The following is a 24,154-nucleotide window of genomic DNA, read 5'->3' as shown; positions in this document are numbered from 1 at the left end:
GTTTGATGGCTCACAACTCCACTTTTATTGGAGTAATACCATGAAATTATATATCAATGGAAAGAAAATTTAATGAAGAATGTAATGCAACAAAGATAGTTCAATTATCTGTATTCTATCAAAATTTATAGCCAATTAACCAGAAAAAGGAAGCACAACTTGCTTAGGTTGATATGCAGTAGTTTCCCTTCATCTGAATGTAGCCAAAGAGCGTTAGTGTTTAGAGAGCCAAATCAGGTGTTATGGTAGTCTATGTTATCAAATTATTGATAAATTAAATAGTTAAAAAAGTATGCTCTTCTAACGTCTCAAGTTGTTGCAAGATATTTTTCTTTTTTAATAAAATAAGTCTGATTAGAATTCAAAGCATATCACCAGCAAATAGCTAGTCGTCAAGAAAACCCTTAATTAAAATAAATCTACCCTTTGGGTCTGTTTCAGTAGCAGTAATTTGGAAAGGGAAATATTAGAAAGTAAAACAGGTATTTCTCTTGCTTTTGAGAAACCAGTTATAACATATTTGCTGGAACACCTTTTGGGTTTTAAAATGGGAACAGGCCTCTGTAAAAGGAGGGTATCCAGACCAAAAAAACTGTATATTTAGTACAAATTTAGTAATCCTGCTTTTTTGAATCAGGTAGTTCAGGTCAGAGTAACACGATATAAAAAACACTGTATGAAATGTATAAACTGAACTGCTTAGCTTGGTCACGAAGCTCCTTTCCTTCTTGAATTCTTGTTTAATCCTCACCCTTGCAAAACCTGACACAGACTCGGGGAGGAAGGCATTTTAAGCATGATGCTGTTTTTCAAATGTTCACCATTTAAACACGTGGCACAATAATGTCACTGGGTACCTCCTTGGCCATGTCGGTGTATTTCTGCTTCTCTTTAGGGTCTAGAACAGACCACCAATCCGCCAGGATCTTGGTAGCACCACGGTTGTCCAGACGGGGGTGTTCTTGCCGCACAAGGGAACGGTGGCGTTTGCAGAACAGAAGGAATGCATTCATCGGCCTGCGAGCTCGTTGCTCTGAAGATTCCTCATCTTCTGTTTCGTCAGCATCGTGCTCAAGACCATCAGCACCAAGAAGATGGACCTATTTTACAAATAAAAATTCTACAGATGTAATGGATATTTCTCGTGTCTATTAGATATTCGCTCCAACATCTAACTTAATATTCTGTGTTAAAAACCTGCAAATCCCCTGCAGTGAAGCAATCAATTCAGCAAAATGTCTGAGCAAATAATATTACATTAGCTTTGCATTTACACTTTGTGGGACAGATTCCACTCAGTGGTCTGAAGTTCGACAGAAATCTATCTTGCTGTGCCCAGACTATGGAACTTCCCCCCAAGGCGGGCTTGTCTTGCCCCCTCATTAATGGCCTTCTAACCAGGTGGATAAAGTCTTCCTGTTTAAAATGCTTTTGTGATCTGAATGGTTTTAAGGTTCTGCACTGGTTTGTACTTTAAATTGTTGCACTGAACAGTTTTGTTGATGGAAGCATGACCACTTGTTTTAGTGGGTGGGCAAAAGGGATATTTACTACCCCAATGTGTTTTGAATATAGGGTATTAAATGCTTTTATTTTAAAGTTAATTATTTTAAAGTTTATTAAGTTGCCTTGGGTGGGATTTTTTTAAAAAAAGGAATTATTATGAAAAATAATGTAATTTATGATAATTTCCACAACAAATAATTAACTTTTGGAATTTGCTGAATGTGGCAATGGCTGCTAAATGATTAAACAAATTCATGGACAATAGTCCTATCCGCAGCTATTACCCATGATAGCTCAAAATCTCTGTATTCAGAAGACCTATGTATCTGCATACCAACTTCTGGATGGCTAAATGGGATAGAGCTGTTTCATTCATGAGCTACTCTGTGGGCACATGGGGTTGGGAAAAAGATGCTAGACTACATGGACCTAGGGGCACGATATAGTGTGGGACTCGCCTGACATTTGGAAAAGATACTCTTTTTAGATATTACTCAATATGAATGGGGGCAAACCAAGATAGTCAGGCTGAGTGATATTTAAAATAAACCCATGAATCTGATTTCCAAATGGGTTTTAGAAGGCTTGCACAAGGCAACAAATCTCCAACGTATATCATACTAAAGCTCTACTTTTTGACAACATAGGTTCACCTTATCAATATCTTCTTCGTCCTCTTCCTCCTCCTCCTCTTCTGAAAAGTCAAGGATTTTCTTTGCAAGTAGTGGATGCCACTGAAGACACTTTCTCTTTGGTCGTTTCCCAGTACCCTCTCCGTCTGTTGAATGATCTTTATTCCTATTGCTGCCTTTCATTACTGTGACCTAGCAGAAATAAATAAAATGTTCCCATAAAAAACAAATATGCTATTGAACACACTTTTTCAGATTTTACTACTGAATGCTGAATTATTAATCTCAATCCCCAATAGATAATATGCTACCCAAAGGATGTTGACAGATGCAGTCCTACTACCTTATGAATGAATAAGCTCTGTAGATGTTAGTGGAACATCTGCATGAGCAGCCAAGTACAAAATAGGTAGGAGAATGCACACATTTGTTTTACCAGATTACCACTAGCAGTCTGTGGATTTGTGACAGATGTTTCTTCCTTTTATATGATGTCTCAAGATGCACTTAGTGGTGTAGTAGTAAATTTTGAATCCCAGAAGCTCATCGTGACAGCTCCCATAGCAACAACACCTCCAAGGGAAATTCAAGTGTTCACAGTGGTGGGGAATCTTCAGCTCTTGGGACTAATTAGGCCCAATATGTATCCCAGTTTGGTCCACGAGGCCATTTCCCACAAACCAGTGTCCCTTAAAAATGCTTCCTCTGTTGACAGAAAAATGTTCCATTTGGAAGAACCAGATTCAGTTGCCCACCACTGATCTATCATACAGATTTGCCATGAAAGAGCAGAAATATATAGAATAAGACACATTTTATTAGGATCAGCATGACTGTAGTTCTGTACATGGCTTCCTGAGTGCAAGTTCTATTGAATCCAGTGGTGCGTACTTCTCACTGTATCGGTTCAACCTGCAAAACACTCTGAGCTTTAAAAAAGGTATCTGGGATGCATTCACCTTGTAATTAGAAATGCAGGCAACCTTGCAAAGATGTATTACCATTTAATCTGCTGGCATGAAGCAGGAACCTCATCAAAGGAAAGAAGTATTCTACCTTTGCTTGAGTAACTTCCTCATTCTGACTTCCTCTATGCTAATCTCTCACAATAAAGCCTCCTTGTCCGCTCATTCACTAGCCAGAGTTAACTAAGTCACACCACTAGTCACATTAGACAGAAGGATGATGTATGCAGCAGGATTATAAGAGGAGCTCTTGCTTAAGATTTAGTTGGCTAGGGAGTGGAAGGGTTTTCTGCTTTATCTGATAATGGTATTTGATAGTATGATCTGGATTTTTTGCCTAGAGCTAACCAAAAAACCCCCTTAAAAATACTTAAAGCTAAAGTTAGAAATATAACTTTAGGTCATCATTATGCTCCTCAAAAACTGGATAACTTTTCAGTGAAAGTTCAATGTACCTGCTGTTCATATGCAATCAGAAGTATTTTAATTTGGGCATCCCTAACATATTTACACGAGTTCCCCAACACACAGGTGACTTTGGTAGCAGTTCATTACTTTCTTCACTAAGTTATAATTTATTCCTTTGGAGCAAGGTATCTCAGTTCCCTACTGAACTTCATGGCACTGGGGAAATATTACCCACAGTGTTTCAGGGTTAAAAATCTTTTGTGCTAAATATAAACATATTAACACAGGAGAGCCTGAAGAAATGGCCCAGTAAATAAACAGTCCTAAAAACATTGCAAAAATGGCACTTCATAACTCTTTATCTTGCACACATGCAACTTTCTCTTAAACCATTTTGTTCACAAGGATGTGAAATGAAGGAAACATGTCAGCATAAATGGTGGTATTACGTTAAGGTGTCAGGTTTTTGAAAGACAAGGTTTTCATAGAAACCTTTACCTAACACTGGTCAACAAGTCATTCAGTCCGCTGGGTTAACTTTACTGAATATATTTCAGAGCCAGAATGCTGATCTCTCATTTAAATCTCTTACTGGATATCTGTCGTTAGCAGTTAAGACTTGTTATACCCTGGTTTTGGAAAGTCTTGGACAAATTGGCTTAACTGGGTTTGGTGACCAACCCAGCTGACCAACAAAATATGACTAGCTAGAGACAGAAAGACTCATTTCAGATGACTGGTACTGTTGTATTGATTGCATAAATAAGAAAAACCATCTTTAACCTTTGCAGTCAACTTTTTTGGTTGCTCTAGGTTAAATCATATTCTATGCTTTAGCCTACTGACTGTGTATTTTTATGCTGTATACTTCCAAGTTTTTTGTTAAGGGAGACGTTATTTTCAAAAAAACCAAACCAATAAATTTATTTTTTAAAAATAGTCAGCTCGCAAATGCATATAAAAAAAGGCCCAGATTAGAGAAGGCAGGTTGCAAAATGTGAATATGGAAAGCTGTTTTCATACATGAGTATGAGAATGTTCATTTTCACTCCCAGATAAAAAAAAACATGAAAAAGACTCTTATATTTCTGTTGCTAAGGTGCTGCCTTTACCTTATGCCACCATTTTAGAATAATATATTTAATTGCCGATGTAATTTTAATTAAAACCTTTTGACATGTTAACATGATATTACCACATAAATGCTAATTATATGTAACTCATACACTTTTCTTTTTAAACTGTGTGCTTAAACTATAGCCCTCATTTTTATTTTGCATTTTTCAAAAATAAGAAAGTGCATGTTAATATTAAAAGGATGAGAAATTTAGCAGTAATGTAAATCGCGAAAAGTTAGGCAACATAGTACTTTTCACCCAAACACGAAAACTCATTTTATCATAGTAGAGGCACGTTGTTATAGCTCCTTTAATAGGCACACAAAATGTTGAGCCATCATCTTGAGGGGGGGGGGGAGTCTGTAATTTTCTCAAGAAGGCCACTGGGAGAGTTTGCTGAAGCTTCGGCACAAGGCTTGGCACAACAATGTTACACCTCAGCAGTCCTTACTGAAGTTCCTTGTAGGACACTGGTGGACTCAGATTACATTACAATACCTGGTTGCTTGGAAGCCTACATGTTGAAAGCTCTAAGTGAGCATAGATCTCTTTATAAGATACTCAGGTTCAATGCACAGATGCTGGGGAGCAGGGCCGAGCTGTGTGTGTCCCTCTTCCCCTCCTACTAATGAAGCACTCTTTACATGTGCAACGTGTGTGGGCTGGTATGTATGTCCCAGTCATACTTCATAGGTTGAAAACAGCATCTTGAATTGGGAGAAGAAGCACACTAAAGTGGTACCTTGGTTCTCAAACAGAATCTGTTCCTGAAGTCCATTCAACTTCTGAAACTGTTTGAAAACCAAGACTTAGCTTCCAATTGGCTGCAGGAGCTTCCTGCAGCCAATTGGAAGCCAAGAAAACCACGTCGGACGTTCGGCTTCCAAAAAACGTTCGCAAACCGCAACACTCACTTCCAGGTTTGCTGCGTTCGGGAGCCAAAACGTTTGAGTCGCAAGACGTTCGGGAAACAAGGTATTAGCCAGTTGAACTGGTGCAATAATGCAAAAGGAACTGATTTGGGGGCTCCGGGTGGAATTTCAATATTTTGGAGTAAATTAATTGAAGGGGGATTTATCTTCAGGGTTTGATGCTTGGGTTTTAGACCTTACCTCTCAGTTTGTGGGCAAGTCACTTGTTAGCATTGTGTCTTCTGTAATCTGGATGTTATGTTGCAGCAACACTTGTGGGGTTGTTTTTGAGCTCAGCATGCACCTCTGACTTGTGCTCAGACTGAGGTCTTGGACAAGTCTTGCACCTCTCTTTCTAGCACTGGGCAGTTACATGCTCCCCGAGAAGCTGACAAACAAGAGCACAAGAACAGCAGCATGCCATGCCGTGTTTATTTCTAGCATCCGATAATTATACTGAAGGAATGGGGAAGCAATGTGCCCCCGCCAAAGCTGCTGGACTCCCAACTCCCATCAACGCCAATCAACATGGCCAGTACAGCCCAACTACATCTGGAGGACCATCCCTGATAAACTCAACAGTGTGACGCGGCAGCTAAAAAAGCCAATGCAATTCTGGGCTGCATCAATAGGAGTATAGCATCTAGATCAAGGGAAGTAATAGTGCCACTGTATTCTGCTCTGGTCAGACCTCACCTGGAGTACTGTGTCCAGTTCTGGGCACCACAGTTCAAGAAGGACACTGACAAACTGGAACGTGTCCAGAGGAGGGCAACCAAAATGGTCAAAGGTCTGGAAATGATGCCTTATGAGGAACGGCTAAGGGAGCTGGGCATGTTTAGCCTGGAGAAGAGGAGGTTAAGGGGTGATATGATAGCCATGTTCAAATATATAAAAGGATGTCACATAGAGGAGGGAGAAAGGTTGTTTTCTGCTGCTCCAGAGAAGCGGACACGGAGCAATGGATCCAAACTGCAGGAAAGAAGATTCCACCTAAACATTAGGAAGAACTTCCTGACAGTAAGAGCTGTTCGACAGTGGAATTTGCTGCCAAGGAGTGTGGTGGAGTCTCCTTCTTTGGAGGTCTTTAAGCAGAGGCTTGACAACCATATGTCAGGAGTGCTCTGATGGTGTTTCCTGCTTGGCAGGGGGTTGGACTCGATGGCCCTTGTGGTCTCTGCCAACTCTATGATTCTATGATTCAATCTGTACATTTAGGTTCCATTTAAATTTTCATGGCTGATAACTACCTACAGCAAGTATGTGGAGTTTCGTGGGGATGAAGCTGAGGAAATGTGTGGTAGAAGAGAGGGGAACTTGCCATGCCGCTACTTTTTTGAAGCCCTGGTCCCCTATGTAAGCAGACTTAACACCAGTGTTTGTTCAGTTCATGGCACAGTAAAAAAAAAAAAAAAAGAGGGGGATGCTGAAAATGATGGGCAACTTGTGACCTTCCCTATGTTGCTGGACTACAAATCCCATCAGCTTTGATCATTGGTCATGCTGCCTTGACAAATGGGAGTCCAACATCATTAAGAGCCAAAGGTTGTCTGACCCTGTATAGGAACTGTCTATTTTTAAGTTACAGCTGCCGTGTGAAAACTGGTGGCATCTGTGACACCTGAGAGCTATCCATTATGCAAATCACCCTAATTGTGTGGAAAGTTTCCATGTTCCCTACAGAGCAGACTGTCACATGTTACCACCATTAGAAACTGCAACCTATGAATGTATCCTTATTTCCAAGAAAAGTTGTTTGGATTGGGCTGTGTGCCTCTTTTTCTTGAAATTATGCTTCATACAGCACATTATGCATGGAACACTAGTAAAAAAAACCACTTGAATGGCACAAGTTGACAACCAGATTCCTGGATTCTCTTTCAGCATATACCGTTGACTCAGGACAAAGATGTGGATGGACCGTGTTTGTTGAATCAACAGTCAGGTGCTATGAAATTTTCTTAGCACGTGTCTAGACCACAGTTTAGCTTGAAACTGAAAAAAAGCTTCTGGAAGAGAGCTTCAGATCTGAGTGCAACGTGAAGCAATCCAATGATTAATGAACTATGGACTCAATATTCATTGTCACTGGACCTTACATGCACATGTGGTGGTTTTGCAAATCTGTTCACTCATTTTGGCTTTTGCTAAATAAAGAATTGGGTGTATTATACCAAACAGACCTACAACCATCTCCTCAACTTGCTTGACTCAGAATACTTAGGACATGCCTAATCAACCAGTTGCTCATAAAGAACATTTAATGTGTCACTGCCTCCTCTTCACGATGGCATGTATGGAAATAGCTATGTGGTGGTGTACTGTCTTGGGATTGAACATTGAAGCATGGTACGCCAGAGCATGGATAATAGCCCTGGCTGAAAAGCTGATGTGCCAGGTTTGTGCAACCAAAGGGAATTCTAATCCCCATCTTTTTTATAATGTGTGACAACCGTTTTTTGATTATATGCATCAAGATGAATGTGTTTATAACTTTCCGATATCTCATAGTAATATGTGGAAAGATTTTTTTGAGAGACCTGTAAGAATTTTATTTGATACTTTAAAGCAACGTGGTTGGCTTGGGAGGGGTTATTGGTTTGTTTTTATTATTTATTATGTGTTCTCATTTTGTATTTTGATGTTGTGAACCACCCTGTGATCATTGGATGAAGGGTGGCATACAAATGTATAAATAATATTAAAATAATAGTAACTGATGCGTTGAGTTATATTGTTTTATGTGTGATGTTAAAAAATGAAAATTAATATACATTTTTTAAACAAAATATTCTATGCCATAGACTTGTCATTGTGCTTCCCTTTACTTAATTCAGCAGTTGTTATAAGTATCCAATCATTCTGAAATAATACTAAAAACCTTCAAGCAAAAAAAAAAAAAATCTTGCAAAGTAGCATACAAAACAATATCACACGAAAAGGCAGTGTTTACTTGTTACTATTTTGCAACCAACTAAAACTGGCACTATTCTGTTCCCTGCATTTAATAGGATTAAGAAAATATTCACAGAATATAAGTAATCCCACAGCATGATTCTAAGCACTCTATTATTGTACTTGTGAATTTTCCAAAATGACGTACTGCTTAAAACCAATCGGCAACAAAAAGTTAATAGGGGTTTCTAAACCCAGACGGGAGATATTTACAGTGGCATGCGGCTAGATCCGGACTTAAGTTTTACTTACAGCAGAACCATTGAAATCAATGATACTTAAAATCAGTAATTAAAAAATGAGTAACTAATTAAGTTCCATCAAGTCCCTTTTGCTTTCAAGCCATGGTTGTTGTGAGTCTTTATGTCAGGGGAAACTGCTGCCCCCCAAACACTGTTGGCCTTTAGCTTCCATCAGCCCCAGTCAGCATAACCAATAGCGGGAGATAATGGAAGTTGTACTGTGTATTGCAAATGACTGTTCCTGCTTTTTGCCTACAACTCAATGGTCACAGCCTTCCCAACGCTGCTCTATGTGTTGCAAATGACTTGCTCGGAATCTAATTACCTAATTTCCCAATTAACAGAATCTAATATTTTACTGTGCTTTACTGAAAGGGTGAAATATGCAGATTGCATTTCCTGGAGTTTATTTTGTTTATTAGTTAAAGCTGTGATTTGTGTTGCCCTTGTAGTTCAATGACCCAGTGTGTTTTAATAAGGCAGCTCAAATGAAAGTAAAATGCCTGCAGTACTAACATTACTAGGCCCAGCTAGCATTTGGGCACATCCCTGCTGCAAATAATTGCCCCACCTGTGCGTGTTTGTGAAGCTCTCAAGGAGATTTCAGGAGCAAAATGTGCAGATGCTAAACCCATCTCAACCACTTCTTTCCCAGCAGACTTCATTCACCCCCTTCCAAGACCTCAAGATTCTGGTTGGATTCTGGTTTCAATCAATTATATAGGTGCTCTGGAGGGAGGATATCAGGTCCCCCCCCAATGCTCTTGTCAAAAGAAATACTGTCTATAGGAAGCCAGTGTAATTTAGACCAGCATAATTTACCCCTATTCCAAACTCTGCTTCTGGGAGGGGAGTATGGACTCAATGTCACATGACTGAGCTGAAGAGAGTCTGGAATAAGTATAGATCTCTCCTTGTGTCTCCTGCCCTGGCCACTCTCCCAGAATACTCTTTTCGGGGGACCTACACTGCTATAAGTTCCTGCTGTCTGATCGCCAGCTGAGTCAGGGTGAGGGACTTAAACTAGTGTTATCTGCAGTTCAGCAGTGGGGAGGGACTTACACTGGGATTGCCCCAACTCATCCAGGAAAGCCCAAGATCCACCGAAACCCAAGCACTCATCCAGGCAGATCTTGGGTTTGGATTGTGCTGTTAGGCATCATGTAACATTGCTCCAAACATTGCTCATTGCCCCAAATCTTGCCCCTGTCCCTCTGGAAAATGCACCAAAATGGAATTAATATTAGCAGCAGCAGCAGCGGCGGCAACAACATTACCCCGCCCATCTGGCAGGGTTTCCCCAGCTACTCTGGGTGGGTCCCAACAGAATATTAAAAACACAATAAAACATCAAACGTTATAAACTTCCCTAAACAAGGCTGCCTTCAGATGTCTTCTAAATCCTGAATCCTATGTAGCAGCACTACTATGCTGTTCTGTATAGAGAACTGGTCTGCGAGCACACATGCTAGTCAGAGGCATTAGCTTAGAATGTGTGATGGCGTCAAGCCCATGTAATCTGTCAATTTAGTATTAAAAATATTAAAGTCATGCATATGGGAAAGAAAGTATAAATTACTCTAATAAACTCAAATGAAGATAAAACATCCACAGCTTTAGCCATGGCAGAATTCCTGCACTTAGTCCAAAATATGCAGCCTGAAATAGACCTGATCAGATATATAAACCATTTTGATATGTTCACTAAGAGGAAATTAGAAGCAACGCATTCTCCAAGAATCTTATTAAAGATCAAGAAACTGTCAAGGGCATACACAATAAGTAATATATACAAGGTGGAAAGAAATCTGTTCCAGCAAACAAAAGTATGGATAGCATTCTTCAAAATAACCTGCACACTGTTTATTAAATTTTCAAGACTATTGCATTACTTATTTCAGAAGTGTGCAATTAAAATTCTGTCAAATTAGTTTTCATTTTTTGTTGTTTCAACCTCCTGTTACATTTTCTGATATCAATAAAAAGGGGCAGATATTATATGAAGTAAACACTGCGTATCGCCACCAGAGGATTTGTGTCAGGGCCAATTTTCCAGATTCATTGAAAGAGATACTTCCAGGATGATATTTCACATATTATGTTAAGATATACAGATCATACATAGCACAATAACTGTATAAAAAAGAATCAAGTGTGGGTTTCATCATTCTCTATTTTCACAGGCGCAAAAGAATTCCATAAAAAAGTTTAGTATTACCATTAACAGCAAGAGGTGGAGCCCATACCCTCCAACATTTACCAATGAAAAAAGGGATGTCCCATTCCATAATGATAATTTTACTATTTATACCTGGCACATCTTACTGGGTTTCCCCAGCCACTCTGGGCAGCTTCCAACGTACAGTGTATAAAACATAATAAAACTTTCAACATTGAAAAACTTTCCTATACAGGGCTGCCTTCAGATGGCTCAGGTGTGGGATAACTTCCTATCCTACAACATTTCTCCAATGAAAATAGGGACATCCTAGGGAAAAGCAGGACATTCCAAGATCAAATTAGAAACTGGGATGGCTTCTCTAAATCAGGGACATCCCTGGAAAATAGACATGGAGAGTCTGGGAGCCCTAACAATATGAACCACACACTTACCCTGTTTAGAGAGTTGCACCACCAAATTACAAATGGCAGCTCTCAATGCAAAGGAGATTGGTCGTAAGTCACATTTTTTAGACGAACATTCCCATGCTTCCCTCGAATATTATAGTCCAAGTGACTTGCTTTCTACATCTTTAGGGCAGCTGCCAAGGATCTGACTCTCAGGATTGGTCCTGCCTTCCCTGAATCTCCCGTTTTCATTTTTTGGCCCAGCAGCCATTTTAAAATTTCCTGCAATGCTATTCCAGAGCAATGGTCTGGCAGAGCAATGGAAGGTATTTAAAATGGAAGGACGCTTGCTGAAGCATGTTGCAGGTTGCAGTGCTTTTGCTACCAATGCCCACTACTGCTGTAAGAGCCATGCGTTTTCCTGAGGAGCACTGGTAGCTCTGTTTAAAGTGCCACCACAGAGAGGAATATGGCAAGCGGACTAACAAGGGACAAATGTGAACAAATGTAGTTACATATACCAAACTTTTTTCTGACTAAGGGATAAGGACTATGGGGGAAATGTGACAAAGCTGAAATGCAAAGCCCCAAGACGTGTACCTCTTTTTTTATTACTGAGCCAATGCAGAGATTTCTCTACGGTTTGGCTTAGTGAAAAGAAACATATTTAAACTTCAGAAGACAGTTACAGAATGTAATTGGGTTCTTAACTCCTGGAAAACTCGTTTACAAAATTTCAGCCTATGAAATGCAGAGAGAGAAAAGCTCATTTACTTGGTACTAATTACTGGCCAGACAGTGAATCAATTCTGTACCATTTCACAGCAGAGAGCTAGTAATGAGCATTTCTAACTTTCATAGAATTAGTGGTCTAATGGGGAACATGCTGTGAGCAAATGGAATACAGTTTGCTAGCTGAGATTTATGATAAATTGTGCTGTCAGAAGTAACTAACCGCTGAGTAAAAGTCTCCCTTGATTTTTTTTCCTGAGTATTGTTTCTCATTTCAATGTATAGTGTTGTTGCTCTCATGGCTGTTAACAGCGGAAAGTCAAGGAGGGTGATTTGTTCATTAGGTACTGCAGCAGATCTTTCCTAAAGGACCCAGCGTTTCAAGGAGCATCCAGTCAACTTGCTTCTTGAAGTGCTGCTTCTGACCAAGTAGTGGGGAAATAGTTAATTAACAACTTGGAAATGTGCACTTAATTTTCATCTCACCAAATAACTTTGGAACAGAATAATGGGGCTTCCACATCAATTCCATTCCAGACAGCTGCTAGGTCCACATGCAGCAACGATCAATAATATTATATTCAAAAACCTAATCACATCTTAAAGTTCAAGAGAACTCTTGGCTACATTAGGTTGGCCATGAAATGTTTATGGCAGGTATTCCTTCCTAGATCTATGATGTACACACTTCTGTTGTCAAGCTGTTTGTTTCTTTGGAAAGCCAGCTGATGGAGACAAGGAAAAACTGCCAGACCTGATCAAAGGCAGAAAGGAATTAAATCCACAAGAAACTCTGTAATATCTTCCCCTTTTCTGCCTAAGCAGAATCTAAAGATTACTAAACTTAAGAATACTAGGTTTGTTTAGAATCAATTTCTTATGTGCTTTTACTTGTAACACATTTTATCTTGTTTAAGAGAAAGAAATTGCTTCATTGTTTGGTGGCATTTTCAAATAGAGGCAATGCCTATCCAGTACATTAGCAGGTTATTAACGTGAATACTGTAAAGATGGAAAAGGTAAGAGAACACAGAAAGCATGCCTTAGGCTACAATCTTCCCAGGGATTAAATCCCACTGGACTCAGGATTGCATCTTAGAGTAGACCTATTGAAATTAATGGATGTAAATTAGTCATGTTTGTTAATTTCCATGGATCCACTCTAAATTGGAGTAACTAAATCCTTACAATGCAATCTTAGCTATGCCTACTCAGAAGTAAGCCCCAATGATTTCAAAAGGCCTTGCCGCCATGTAAGTGGGGTTAGAATTGTAACCTTACTTCTGAACAGATATGTATAGGGTTGCATTGTTAGGCCTGTTAAGAAATTAGATTGCATGTGTTGTGAAGATTTGTGACTCCTGAGCAATTGTGGGACAACACATTGGAAAATTAAGCCGTCAAGAAAAGACAACAGAAGACAATGAAAGACAACAAGAGTTTGAACAGCTAAACAGTCATTTGGTACAATCCTGCCATCATAAGGCAGCTCCATCTGCCCACCACCACACAGATCAGTCTGCTAAAGCAACAGCCAGCACCAGATGTTCTTGGATTGTAATTTATTGCCCGTGGCTATTCACCATGGTGGCTGGGACAGTTGGGAGTCTCATAAGTGCACGAAGCACATCAGATATGTGTCACATATACCACCTCAGCCGTTACGATAGCAAACTTGAAAGACAGGGTATTAGCATAATCAAGATATGTACACAGAATGGATGTTGGCAGACTAACTCTGCGTTACACAGATGTCTGCAAACATGGCATGAAGGCTGACAACATTAACCCCGCCATGTGGGAATCCCATGCAGATGATGGCAGTGCCTGGAGACAGGCAGTCAGGTTGTGTATCCACTGCAGTGATCAGAGGAGGAATAACCGCTAGGAGGACCGCAGAGGGAGAAGAAATGCCATGGTGCACCTGTAGCAGCAAAACCAGACACCTTCATCTGCCCCACCTGCACTAAAACAGGTCTGTCCTGTATCAGTCTCTAGAGCCACAGCAGACGCTGTAACTCTCCAATGACTTGACTTTATCCCCAAAGACACACTCTTCCATTGTCTCTTGAGACAGACAGATGCCAACAAGTATTTTATGTGGAGAGGTAAAGGAGATGGCTGAAGCAGATGCTAACTCCAGTTCACCCAGTGTGTTCGTAATTTTGTTATTTGTACAAGGTGATGCATGTGCAGAAAACCTGCATCACATATTAATTCTCATTATTTATTTGACCGTACAAATGATAGCAAAAAAACCAAAAACCCTACGTGAAACTTCTTTTCTTTTTGTAGCCATTTTAGAAAGCTGTAAATTGGCTGCAGAAATTTAAAACAGCATTGAAAAGCACGTGATGCTGAATTTTAAAAATAGTGTCCTGTCACACAAAACTCCTTTGTTAACACACTAGAAACAAGAAGGGGGGGGCACCCATCTCATTGCATGACTATTAGGTGCCACCTAGTGGCCATTATTGTCATAACCTAGCTCTCAAAGTATGCCAGGATTAATATGCCATACAATCCCAATCTTTAGTTAACATTATATCAGAAGCATCCAATGAGGCTGGTTTAAATGTGAGAGAACAAGTGGAATCTGCAACAAAGTGTTGCATTGTCAAGTGCTCCTGTTTGTTTAGCCCTTCTTTAGTATACTCCATTCCATTTCCCAACTTACCCAGTTTCGCTTTCTAACCCGCTTCCCCTGAAACAGTCTGCGTTCTGTACTGGGCTTGTGAGTCCTTATCAGCTTGTGTCCGCATGTGGAATTCCCCCAAATCGTGGAATTCCCCCAAGTCTGCTGATACTTCTTATCTGAACATTGGAAATGTAAGGTGTTATTTGAGAAGGAACCTTCCTTTCTTTCACATGAAGAACTGGGATTTATTTATTTAAAAAAACTGGTGAAAAAGGTTCTGTGTTGTCAGTCTTCAGGACTGTGGTTTGGCAAAGAAGATCAGATTGCCACTGCTATTACAGTTCTCACTGTATGAGTTTTATAGTGCTGCTTTGGTTTTAATTAACCTTTGAGATTTTCTGGTTGGTTGAATTGGCTGGGTAGAAATGTGCAAAATAAAAATCAATTTACCTTTACAGAATGTAAACCAAACGAAGGGAACTAAAACAAGATCAGTCTTTTGAAGACTTTCGCCAGCCAGAAAATTAATATCCAGCAGACACTTCCACAAAAACAGCAGACTCTTAATATTAATAAACAACTTAGAATAATATGCTATTAAATTCTCAGAGTGAATTTCTCCGTTAACCACAAATGACAACATAATAACAAGTGATGAAAATAAAGGCCTAGCACAAAATCTCTGAAAACAAGTAGCATTTGATATCCACCCACATGACCGCCCAAAAGCACCCCCCCTTTTTTGCATGAGGTTTTATGCTATTATGTGGGAGAAGAAGCTTTTGCTAATGTGGAGCAGAGGCTGGGAGCAGAGGAGCTGGGTAGAGCAGGGAGGGCCCCAATTGCAATAGTTCAGGGTGGGGGGGCAGGCCAGGTATGGGGCACATAGCACAGGGACTTAGTGACTGTGCCATATGCCAGCCCCCTCATCCCACCTGGGGAATTGTGCTGGTCCTATCAGCCAGCCCTTGGGTCTGCGGCTGCTGGTGCTGAATGTCAGGTTTGCTCTGAATAAGACCTCCCTCATCCATGATCTGATTGTGGATGAGGAGGCTGGTCTGGTCTGTGTCACCGTGACCTGGGTCGGTGAGCAGAGTAGAGTTGATCTCACCCAGTTCTGTCCACCTGGGTACTCGGTGAAGCATCAAGGCCAGTGTTAGAAACTGAGATATGAAAGCTAGGAGCTAAATGACACCTTAAACCTAGGTTAAGGGCGCAACAACGGAATGTCTAGGCACACTTTTTTATAATAAGAATACAAAACTGAAAATGAATGAACTGCAGCTAAAATATTATGTTCATTTTTCATATGGTCTAGTCCTTCCCCTGCCTACCCCCTAACACACAAACACACACGCAGAGGAACTTAGGATCTAAGATATTATGCTAAAAATGTAATACATGAAGTGATTCTGACAGACTGTTTAGAATCTGACTACTTTTAAAGTGGCATAAGTAGGCATTTTAAGTAGGCATTTACCTTGTAACTTATGATAAGAATCACCTGCATGCTACCAGTGAAGGAAACATTTGTAGACTCTGAGATTTTTTGTGGGCTAATAAAATCTCCTAATAAACATTATTGTAAGCTAGTAACTTTGGTAGATTTATTTGCAAGGTTGGCGTATGCAATTAGGAAATTTACAACCCAGTCCTCAATTTATAGCTCTGTTGGAATTGAATGAGTATCCACCCATCCTTCTCTACTGCGGTGGAACATGATTATCATGGTGGTTGCACAAGGCCCTATGCACTTGTAAACTCTCAAGAAACAATGAACAAAAATGGCTAGAGTGTCTTTTTCATTAGTGATGCTGATGAAATTTGAGTAAATGGGTCTTGAAACACAGGCTCTCCCTACTCATAAAAGCATACTCAATTCAAGTTGACTCTAGGACCCTTCAAGACTAATGCTGACTTGAAATGGAGTTTATCCACCATCCCTGCCACTTGTTCTCCCCTTACCACTGAAAACCAGATCCAGAGCAGGCAGCTGCCTGATTCCAAGTTGAAAAAGATGCTCTTAGGCATGTCCATGAGTCATTTACTGCAAAAATGGTGAAATTTCTTTCCTCTTTTTTTGCAATATAGAAACCTACAAACTCCACAATGCCAGCAAGAAATGGTCATATTCATCTAAGCCAGACAGGTATCCTCTCTGGTCATTTGGTTCGCCTTTCCTAGTAAGGGGACAGCTAGAAATACAGAAGGGGCATCTCGCAGTGGGTAAGATTCACAGACATAAGCCTATCTCTTTGCAACCCTGTGCCACCACTGGTACCTCCTTCCTCTTTTCAAGGGTTTGGCAGGGTTGTTTCTGCTGAAGGCTGGGCAATGGCAGAGGAGGAAGCTGCTGAATAAATATACAACTTAGTTTCTCAAGTCTCCTTCAAATGGTCAAAATCCCCTTCAAGGTTTTTTGAGCAATCTAAGGGAACACATGAAGAGCCCAAATTATTTTCATGGTCTCTTATAGCCCAATGCTACTTACTCTAACTGGCATGGCTTTTCCAGTGTTCAACCAGATGTCCCTCACCAATATTAACTGGAGATGGCAAAAACGTAGGACCTTCTGCATGCTAAGCATGTGGCCTACCAATCAGCTATGGATCTTGCAAAAGCCATTCATGATTCAGTAGACAACAAATCAGTACTACAGTGGAACCTTGGTTTTCGAGCATCTTGGAAGCCGAACGATTTGGAACCCGAACGCCAAAAACTTGAAAGTGAATGCTTCTGTTTTCTGACACATCTCGGAAGTCCAACGGCTTCCAAGGCACGTTTCTCCATTGAAAATGCTGACCACCCATTGCACCTTGGCTGTCAAACAGTCTTCCGGGACAGATTACGTTCAAATACAGTGATGTTATAACAGCAGATGCTAACAAAGTTGATGCAACTATCTACAATTGGCAATATTATTCTTACTCTTCCCGAATAATAATAACGTTATTACCAAATGTGAATAGCTGCATCAAATGTACTAATCTGCCATAGGTTTTGCAGGCGCAGATATCCTAAGCTCAGCTTAACAAGTGAACAGTGGCTGTGACCAAAAGAAAGGGCTCATTGAGAAACTGACCCTGTTCACATATTCATGTTTTTTTCTCTTGAGGAATGCAATGACTGCAAATGATGGAGTTGATTACGGAGGCAGTAACAGCAATCTTTCCAAACAGAAGAATATAAAACAATGTATGACATTAAGTTTTTGAGGCTTGTAACATCCTGAAAAGGTTAAGTGTTTAACATTTATTTACAAGGAAGTCCTGGATTAAGAATAAAGGTTTACATATGGCTCACCATGCCTTTCCAAGACATTTAACTGACCATTAAAAATATGTGTATACAGGGTTAAACATGATCCTATTCTGAGAACCCTACAGGAAAATAGTAACTGGTCTTCAACAACAAAGAAACAATGCTATTTCATCATATAGCATTTCAGTACAACAGCAGGGCCAGCCCAAGAATATTCTACCTTCAAGAGCAGTGTGCAATCTAAAAGTTGAGGAATCCATTTTTCAGCATTGCAAGGAATAATGGGGAGCAGCATCTAGGTGGCTTCCTATAAATATTCCCGAGGGATAGCTGTGATAGCTTTAGTATAAAGCATAAAACTGCATACTTGTAAAAATCAGAGATGAGGAAACTGTGGTTCTCCAGATTTGTTGGACTCCAAATCCAACGAACTCCAGCCAGCCAGGAATTACGGGAGATGTAGTGCAGCAATATCTGAAGGGCCACAGGTTCCCCATCCCTACTGTAAATTTAATGCTTGCGACTGACACCGAGTTACATTTTCTCTTTCAATTATTCCAGCAGAGAAACAGCGAACTATAGCAGTTATGATTCCCCATTCCCTGCCCTGTTCATAAAACAGCACATAGCTAGTCACAACCCACAGGAAATAAGCAATTACTTCTAGAAATGTTAATGAAATGAAGTGTAAAGAAGTACTATATTCCAATTGGTTTAGTAACTTACATTTATCTGCTCTGAGTAGAGTACTAATGAAGGCAGGACCAGCAGGCCTTGATCTGTTGCTGTCTGGAGGAATCTAGTCAGGTAAACATACAGGAACCCTCACTAACCTGCACATTGTGATCTAGAATATTGCAGATTCAATGTTCTAGAACGCTTTCCAACTTTTACAGAAAAAAAGAAGGAGTGCAGCTCTTTTTAAAAACCACACATGAATGTTTCAGGGACCGTATCTACAAGCAACAAAGAGAGCACATTTAAAGCAATTTACAATACGTGTACCAACTGCATTTCACAGAATCACCAAATTGTAGAGTTAGAAGGGGTCCCAAGGGCCATCTAGCCCAACACCCTGGAATATAGGAAGCTCAACACCTGATCCCCCATCCAATATGAAACCATACCAGACCCTGCTTAGCTTTGCAAATGTACTGTTTAGGGAAGCTTTTAATGTTTAATAGACTATTGTATTTTAATATTTTGTTGGAAGCCGCCCAGAGTGGCTGGGGAAACCCAGCCAGATGGGTGGGAAATAAATAAATAAATAAATAAATAAATAAATACTAGCAGTTTTACTGCTGCACCATTTAATAATTTTATTTTGTGCATTATTTGAGTGCGTTATTCAATAGTTTTGAAGTATTTATAAAAGCATAGTTTCAGTGTAAGATTTTATTTGTAATGTAACTTACAAGATGAAATAAAGGCACAATTTTATAGGAAAGAACCATAACAATTAAACTACCAGTATCACTTTCAAAGCCTTATTCTGGAGTTTTTGATAATATAACTTAATGGGTCACAACAACTTAATAATAATTTGAGTTGCAAAGTGCTATGTCAAAAACCAAGACCACAAAGCATTGTTTCCAATCAGACGTTTCCTTCCATAAGCCTAATTTTGCTAAAGAAGTTGGTTTCACACATTAAGAACCAGCTGTTCTGCTTCTTTTGATATTCTGAAGTAACATACAATAAACCAGTCTCCTTTTTATGGTCCAGGGACACAGCTGGAAAGATCAATTGCTATTATCATATTTTATTAATAAGTCTGTTCTTAGGGTAATGGGAGGGGGAAGAGAAGCAAAGCTTTAAAACAAATAGCCTTGGAAATGTTAAGAACCATTTTGAGTTACTATTAATCTACAAATTGGTAGTCTTCAAAGAAAGTAAACATTTTATTTTAGTTAGAATACTGCCACTTGTGCTTTTCAAAGTAATGGTAGTGAGCTTTATTTTAAAACTGCCAAAAGCTTTATATTCATGTTCTGCATAACTTAATTTTGGATTTCAGAATCTCATTTATTGATGTCAAAGGAAGTCCTTTAACTAGTTTCAGAGGGTAAATTAAGCCCCTAATACCATCCTCAGTGACCTGCATAGGTATCACTCTCTACCTCCTGCTAGGTTCTTTCTAATTAAGAAGAGTGACACCTGACATTAGAACAGCATCATTCCCCACTACAGCTAACAGACGAGTTCCGGAAACTCTGATTCTCTCAACTAGTGAAAGCATTTTCAGCTCTTTGACCTTCAATTTCTTTTAGATCTGGGAAAACAACCACCGCTCCCCAGTGAAACCGAACAATTTGAATTTAAGCTGATTTATTTCTCCCCATCTAAGAATCAAGTGGGCCTAATGAGATGACGCATAAGGATAGAAGTGTCACTCTATGCCCATGTGAGACTGAAACAAGCCAAGAAGCAGCCTTTTCCAGGACTCCCAATTTAATCTTCTTCCTCCAAGGGTTCAAACCTTCAGTGGATAGCCAACTGTAAATGGTTTGTTGTTGTGTTTTTTTTGTTATGTTGGAAAGTAATCTTTCAGAAATAATTTTATAAAATCTTATTTAAACCTTTATGTAAATGGGGGGGGGGGGGAATATAGTGCTTCCCTCCCAGTTCATAAACACACAAGCCAGTACTGTACCTATTTCTAGTCATGCATCAATCCACTTTACATTTTACAGTAATTTAACAGTGTTCCAACTTAGAAAACCTAAATTATTAACTTAAGTTGCAGCCTGCCATCTAGTGTTCCGATTTTCACAAACTTTTTCTATAATAACGGACAGCAAATCCCGTCTACATCAAAAACACATTCAGTTCAACTGAATTTCAGTGGAGCTTATTTCCAAATAAACGTGTGCAAGTCAGCAACAGTGAGGGATAAACTCAGTATACCTCACTGAGCTCCACAGACCTTACATTTGAGCAAACATGTCTAGGATTTCACCATCAATTGGGCTTAAGGTGTTTTAAAAAAACGTTTTGAGACCCGATACATTGCAAGGAGGAATTTTTAAAAAGTGAGAACAATACTGCATCTTTATATACTCGATGCAGCATTCGAAATTCACCAGATGCCAGGCACGTTTTGCTACTGATACAGGTCCAAATGCGTGGAGATTTCTGGGTGCTAGGATGGCAACCATATAGATAATGGTTAATACCATTTCCATTTCCCCTGTGTGTGCTTCTCCTTCTTGCATACTGGGACAAGTGAATTGTTGTTGTAAGCTACAGTCAAGCACCGTAGTTAAGAACATAGAATTGTATAAGTGTAGCATTGGAAGGGACCCCAAGGGTTATCTAGTCCAAACCCCCTTGCGATTAGACATTTTGTTGCAGTGACCATAACCTAGATTTTAAGGCGCCATTTGGTGCCTAGCTTATATATCCAACACTGACTGAATGCAATATATTTAGGCATTTCACTGAATTATGAATAATAATATCCCTGCAATTATCGGTAAATAAACAATTTACAGTGCAGTCTTATCCATGTCTACACAGAAGCAGTTCCTATTGAGTTCAACAGGACTTACTCAAGATACGTGTATGTAGGATTTCAGACAAAATACACTATTTGGATCCTAGATCCTTAAAAAAGTTTCGTATGATATGACCATTGTAGGAAACTATAGTTTAAGGGCTACCAGCAAATCAGAATATCAAACCAAACTAAGCTAGAGTTATGGGGGGGGGAGGGAGAGAGAGAGAAAGGGAGAAAGGAAGAGAGAGAAAGGGAGAAAGGAAGAGAGAGAAAGGGAGGGGGAGAGAGAGAGAAGGAAGGAAGGAAGGAAGGAAGGAAGAAAGAAAGAAAGAAAGAAAGAAAGAAAGAAAGAAAGAAAGATGGAGGTGGAGGGAGAGTGTGAAGACCCAGCTCATTCCCAGACTTGGATTGTTTTGTCTGAACTGCACAGAGCTCAAGTTTACAGATCTCAGATATCACAAGGCAAGTTCCAAAAGAACTGTTATCATCAAAGTAATCCGGCAACTTCAAGGACAGCAATTTAGTACAACAATTCTTTATTCACTATTAGCAACCAACTCCTTAAATAAACTCATTTCAAGAAAAGAATTGTGGTTTTAACTAATCATTAAGAAATGGAAAAAAAAACTTTCTAGTATTTAACTACCATTTGACTATTAACACCTTTTTAAAATGGATGTTAAAATTCTCCAGAGGGGTATAATCCCTTCCCTTTTAGTCTTTATTTTATTAAATGTATTTTTATCCTACTCTTCAGAAGGACAACGGTCCAAGATAAGCTCACAACAATCAGTTGTGAGATAGTTCCCATGCCTAAATCTAAACTTTTATCTTGTGACTAAGGTCACTTTTTCTACATTCATTCTATCATACTTCCTGCTTCAGGCTTTGGTGAGAAAGGTCAGTGAGGGCCAATTTCACACACATTTGTACCTCTCTACAATAGCTGGTTTCTCAGGGTTGCTGTATAACGTTTTGTCTACACAGAGGTCATCCTTACTTAAATACATTTTTCTATGTGCAAAATAATCTGTGTCTCCCTAAGCGAGCCTTGTAAAGAAGCCCACAGGACTTCTTGCCTTTACACCAGTGTCTTGCCTCAGTAACGGACTGGATGAGAGCCAACAAACTGAAACTCAGTCCAGATAAGGCTGAGGCACTTTTAGTGGTTGGTTCCCTAAATCAGATGGGTGGGAGATTGCCTGCTTTTGATGGGGTTACACTTCCTCTGAAGGAGAAGGTTTGTAGCTTGGAGGTACTCCTGGATCCTTTGCTGTCACTCGAGGCTCAGGTGGCCTCAGTGGATCTGAGTGCCTTCCATCAGCTTCAGCTGGTGGCCCAGCTACGCTCCTATCTGGACAGGGATGGCCTAACTACTGTTGTCTATGCTCTGGTAACCTCAAGGTTAGATTACTACAATGTGTTATATGTAGGGCTGCCTCTGAAGATGGTTCAGAAACTTCAGCTAGTGCAGAATTCAGTGGCCAGGTTGCTCACCGGAGCAAGATGGTTTGAGTATATTACATCGATCCTGGTCTGACTGCACTGGCTACCAATTAGTTTTCGGCCCCAATTCAAAGTGCTGTTTTTGACCTATAAAGCCTTAAACGACTCAGGGCCGCAATACCTCAAGGACCGCCTCTTTCTGTATGAACCTACCCGGACCCTGAGATCTTCTTGAGGCCCTTCTTCGTGTGCCTTCTCCTCAAGAGGTCCGGAAGGTGGCAACATGAGAATGGGCCTTCTCTGCAGTGGCTCCCCATCTGGGGAATGCTCTCCCTAGGGAAGTACGCCTGGCGCCTTCATTATACACCTTTAGGCGCCAGGAAAAACCTTCCTTTTTAACCAGGCCTTTGGTTGACCTGGTCAACATCCCATACCCTTTTAAAATGTGGCTCTTTTGGGGGAGGCATTATTTTATTGCTTTTATTTTTATTTTATATACTGTGATCTTTTTATGTGAACTGCCCTTTGACCTCCAGGTATAGGGCGGTATATAAATTCTAATTCTAATAATAATAGTAGCAGCAGCAGCAGCAGCAGCAGCAGCAGCAGCAGCAGTAGTAGTATTAATAATACACAACAGCAACTAGGCTGTTGAGGGCTGGCAAAGGAGAGACTCAGAGCTGTGCTCCTGAACAAGCAGCCTATTGCATTTCTATGCAGGGCACTGAAGAGTGAGAAACCTCTTGGTTTCCTTGCTAGGCACAGAGTACGGACAGTGTGTCTCATCCCTCCTCTACCAGTCTGCCTATGGCTACCAACCTAGTGCTTAAATAAGAGGCTGTGGTGAACTAGGGTTTTCGGAATTGCATGCTCCATGTTCCCACCCCTCACCAATTTTGGTGATGTATATGACCACAATAAAGTTGGTTAAAATTAAACTGGTATGCTCTTAAACTCACTTTGAGAACATAGTGAACTCCCACAAAATTAAACGGAAAGCTTCTTTGTAACTGCATCATTAATACATCATTCTGTTATGTCACTCATTATCTGACAGCCTGCCCCTTACAGAGAGACCCAAGAGACTGCTTCTGAAACCTTTGTTTGCACAAGCAAGCAGATCCACCCAGCAGAAATGGTTTGGTTTCTTTTGAGTGACAATATTTGCCTCATAACACACAAAGTAGCCCTCGATGCCAGGGGGTTGTCAACCTGGTCCCTAGCGCCCACCAGTGGGCGTTTCAGGATTCTAGGTGGGCGGTAGGGGGTTCTA

General features: G+C 40.1%; 2 protein-coding genes across 13 annotated transcripts in view; one reads left to right on the top strand and one right to left on the bottom strand.

Annotated features, from left to right (window-relative positions):
- The window catches only part of BBX (BBX high mobility group box domain containing), a 125,433-nt gene that overhangs the window by 46,859 nt on the left and 54,420 nt on the right, over positions 1-24,154 (bottom strand). For 11 of the 12 annotated variants that reach the window (XM_053386256.1, XM_053386262.1, XM_053386254.1 and 8 more), the window contains 2 exons: positions 2,160-2,330; positions 858-1,100 (listed from right to left, as the gene is read on the bottom strand). In XM_053386256.1, the coding sequence (XP_053242231.1) occupies positions 858-1,100; positions 2,160-2,330 (414 nt within the window). Of the gene's footprint in view, positions 1-857; positions 1,101-2,159; positions 2,331-18,662; positions 18,764-24,154 lie in introns of those variants that run through there. The other variant, XM_053386265.1, reaches the window with a different exon arrangement.
- The window catches only part of CD47 (CD47 molecule), a 231,861-nt gene that overhangs the window by 168,794 nt on the left and 38,913 nt on the right, over positions 1-24,154 (top strand). The window lies entirely within an intron of this gene.

The sequence above is a fragment of the Podarcis raffonei genome, chromosome 4 (assembly GCF_027172205.1).
Source record: "Podarcis raffonei isolate rPodRaf1 chromosome 4, rPodRaf1.pri, whole genome shotgun sequence".
In the NCBI taxonomy this organism is placed as follows: domain Eukaryota; kingdom Metazoa; phylum Chordata; class Lepidosauria; order Squamata; family Lacertidae; genus Podarcis; species Podarcis raffonei.
The sequence above is the reverse complement of the archived record's forward strand: the minus strand, read 5'-3'. Positions and strand labels throughout refer to the sequence as shown.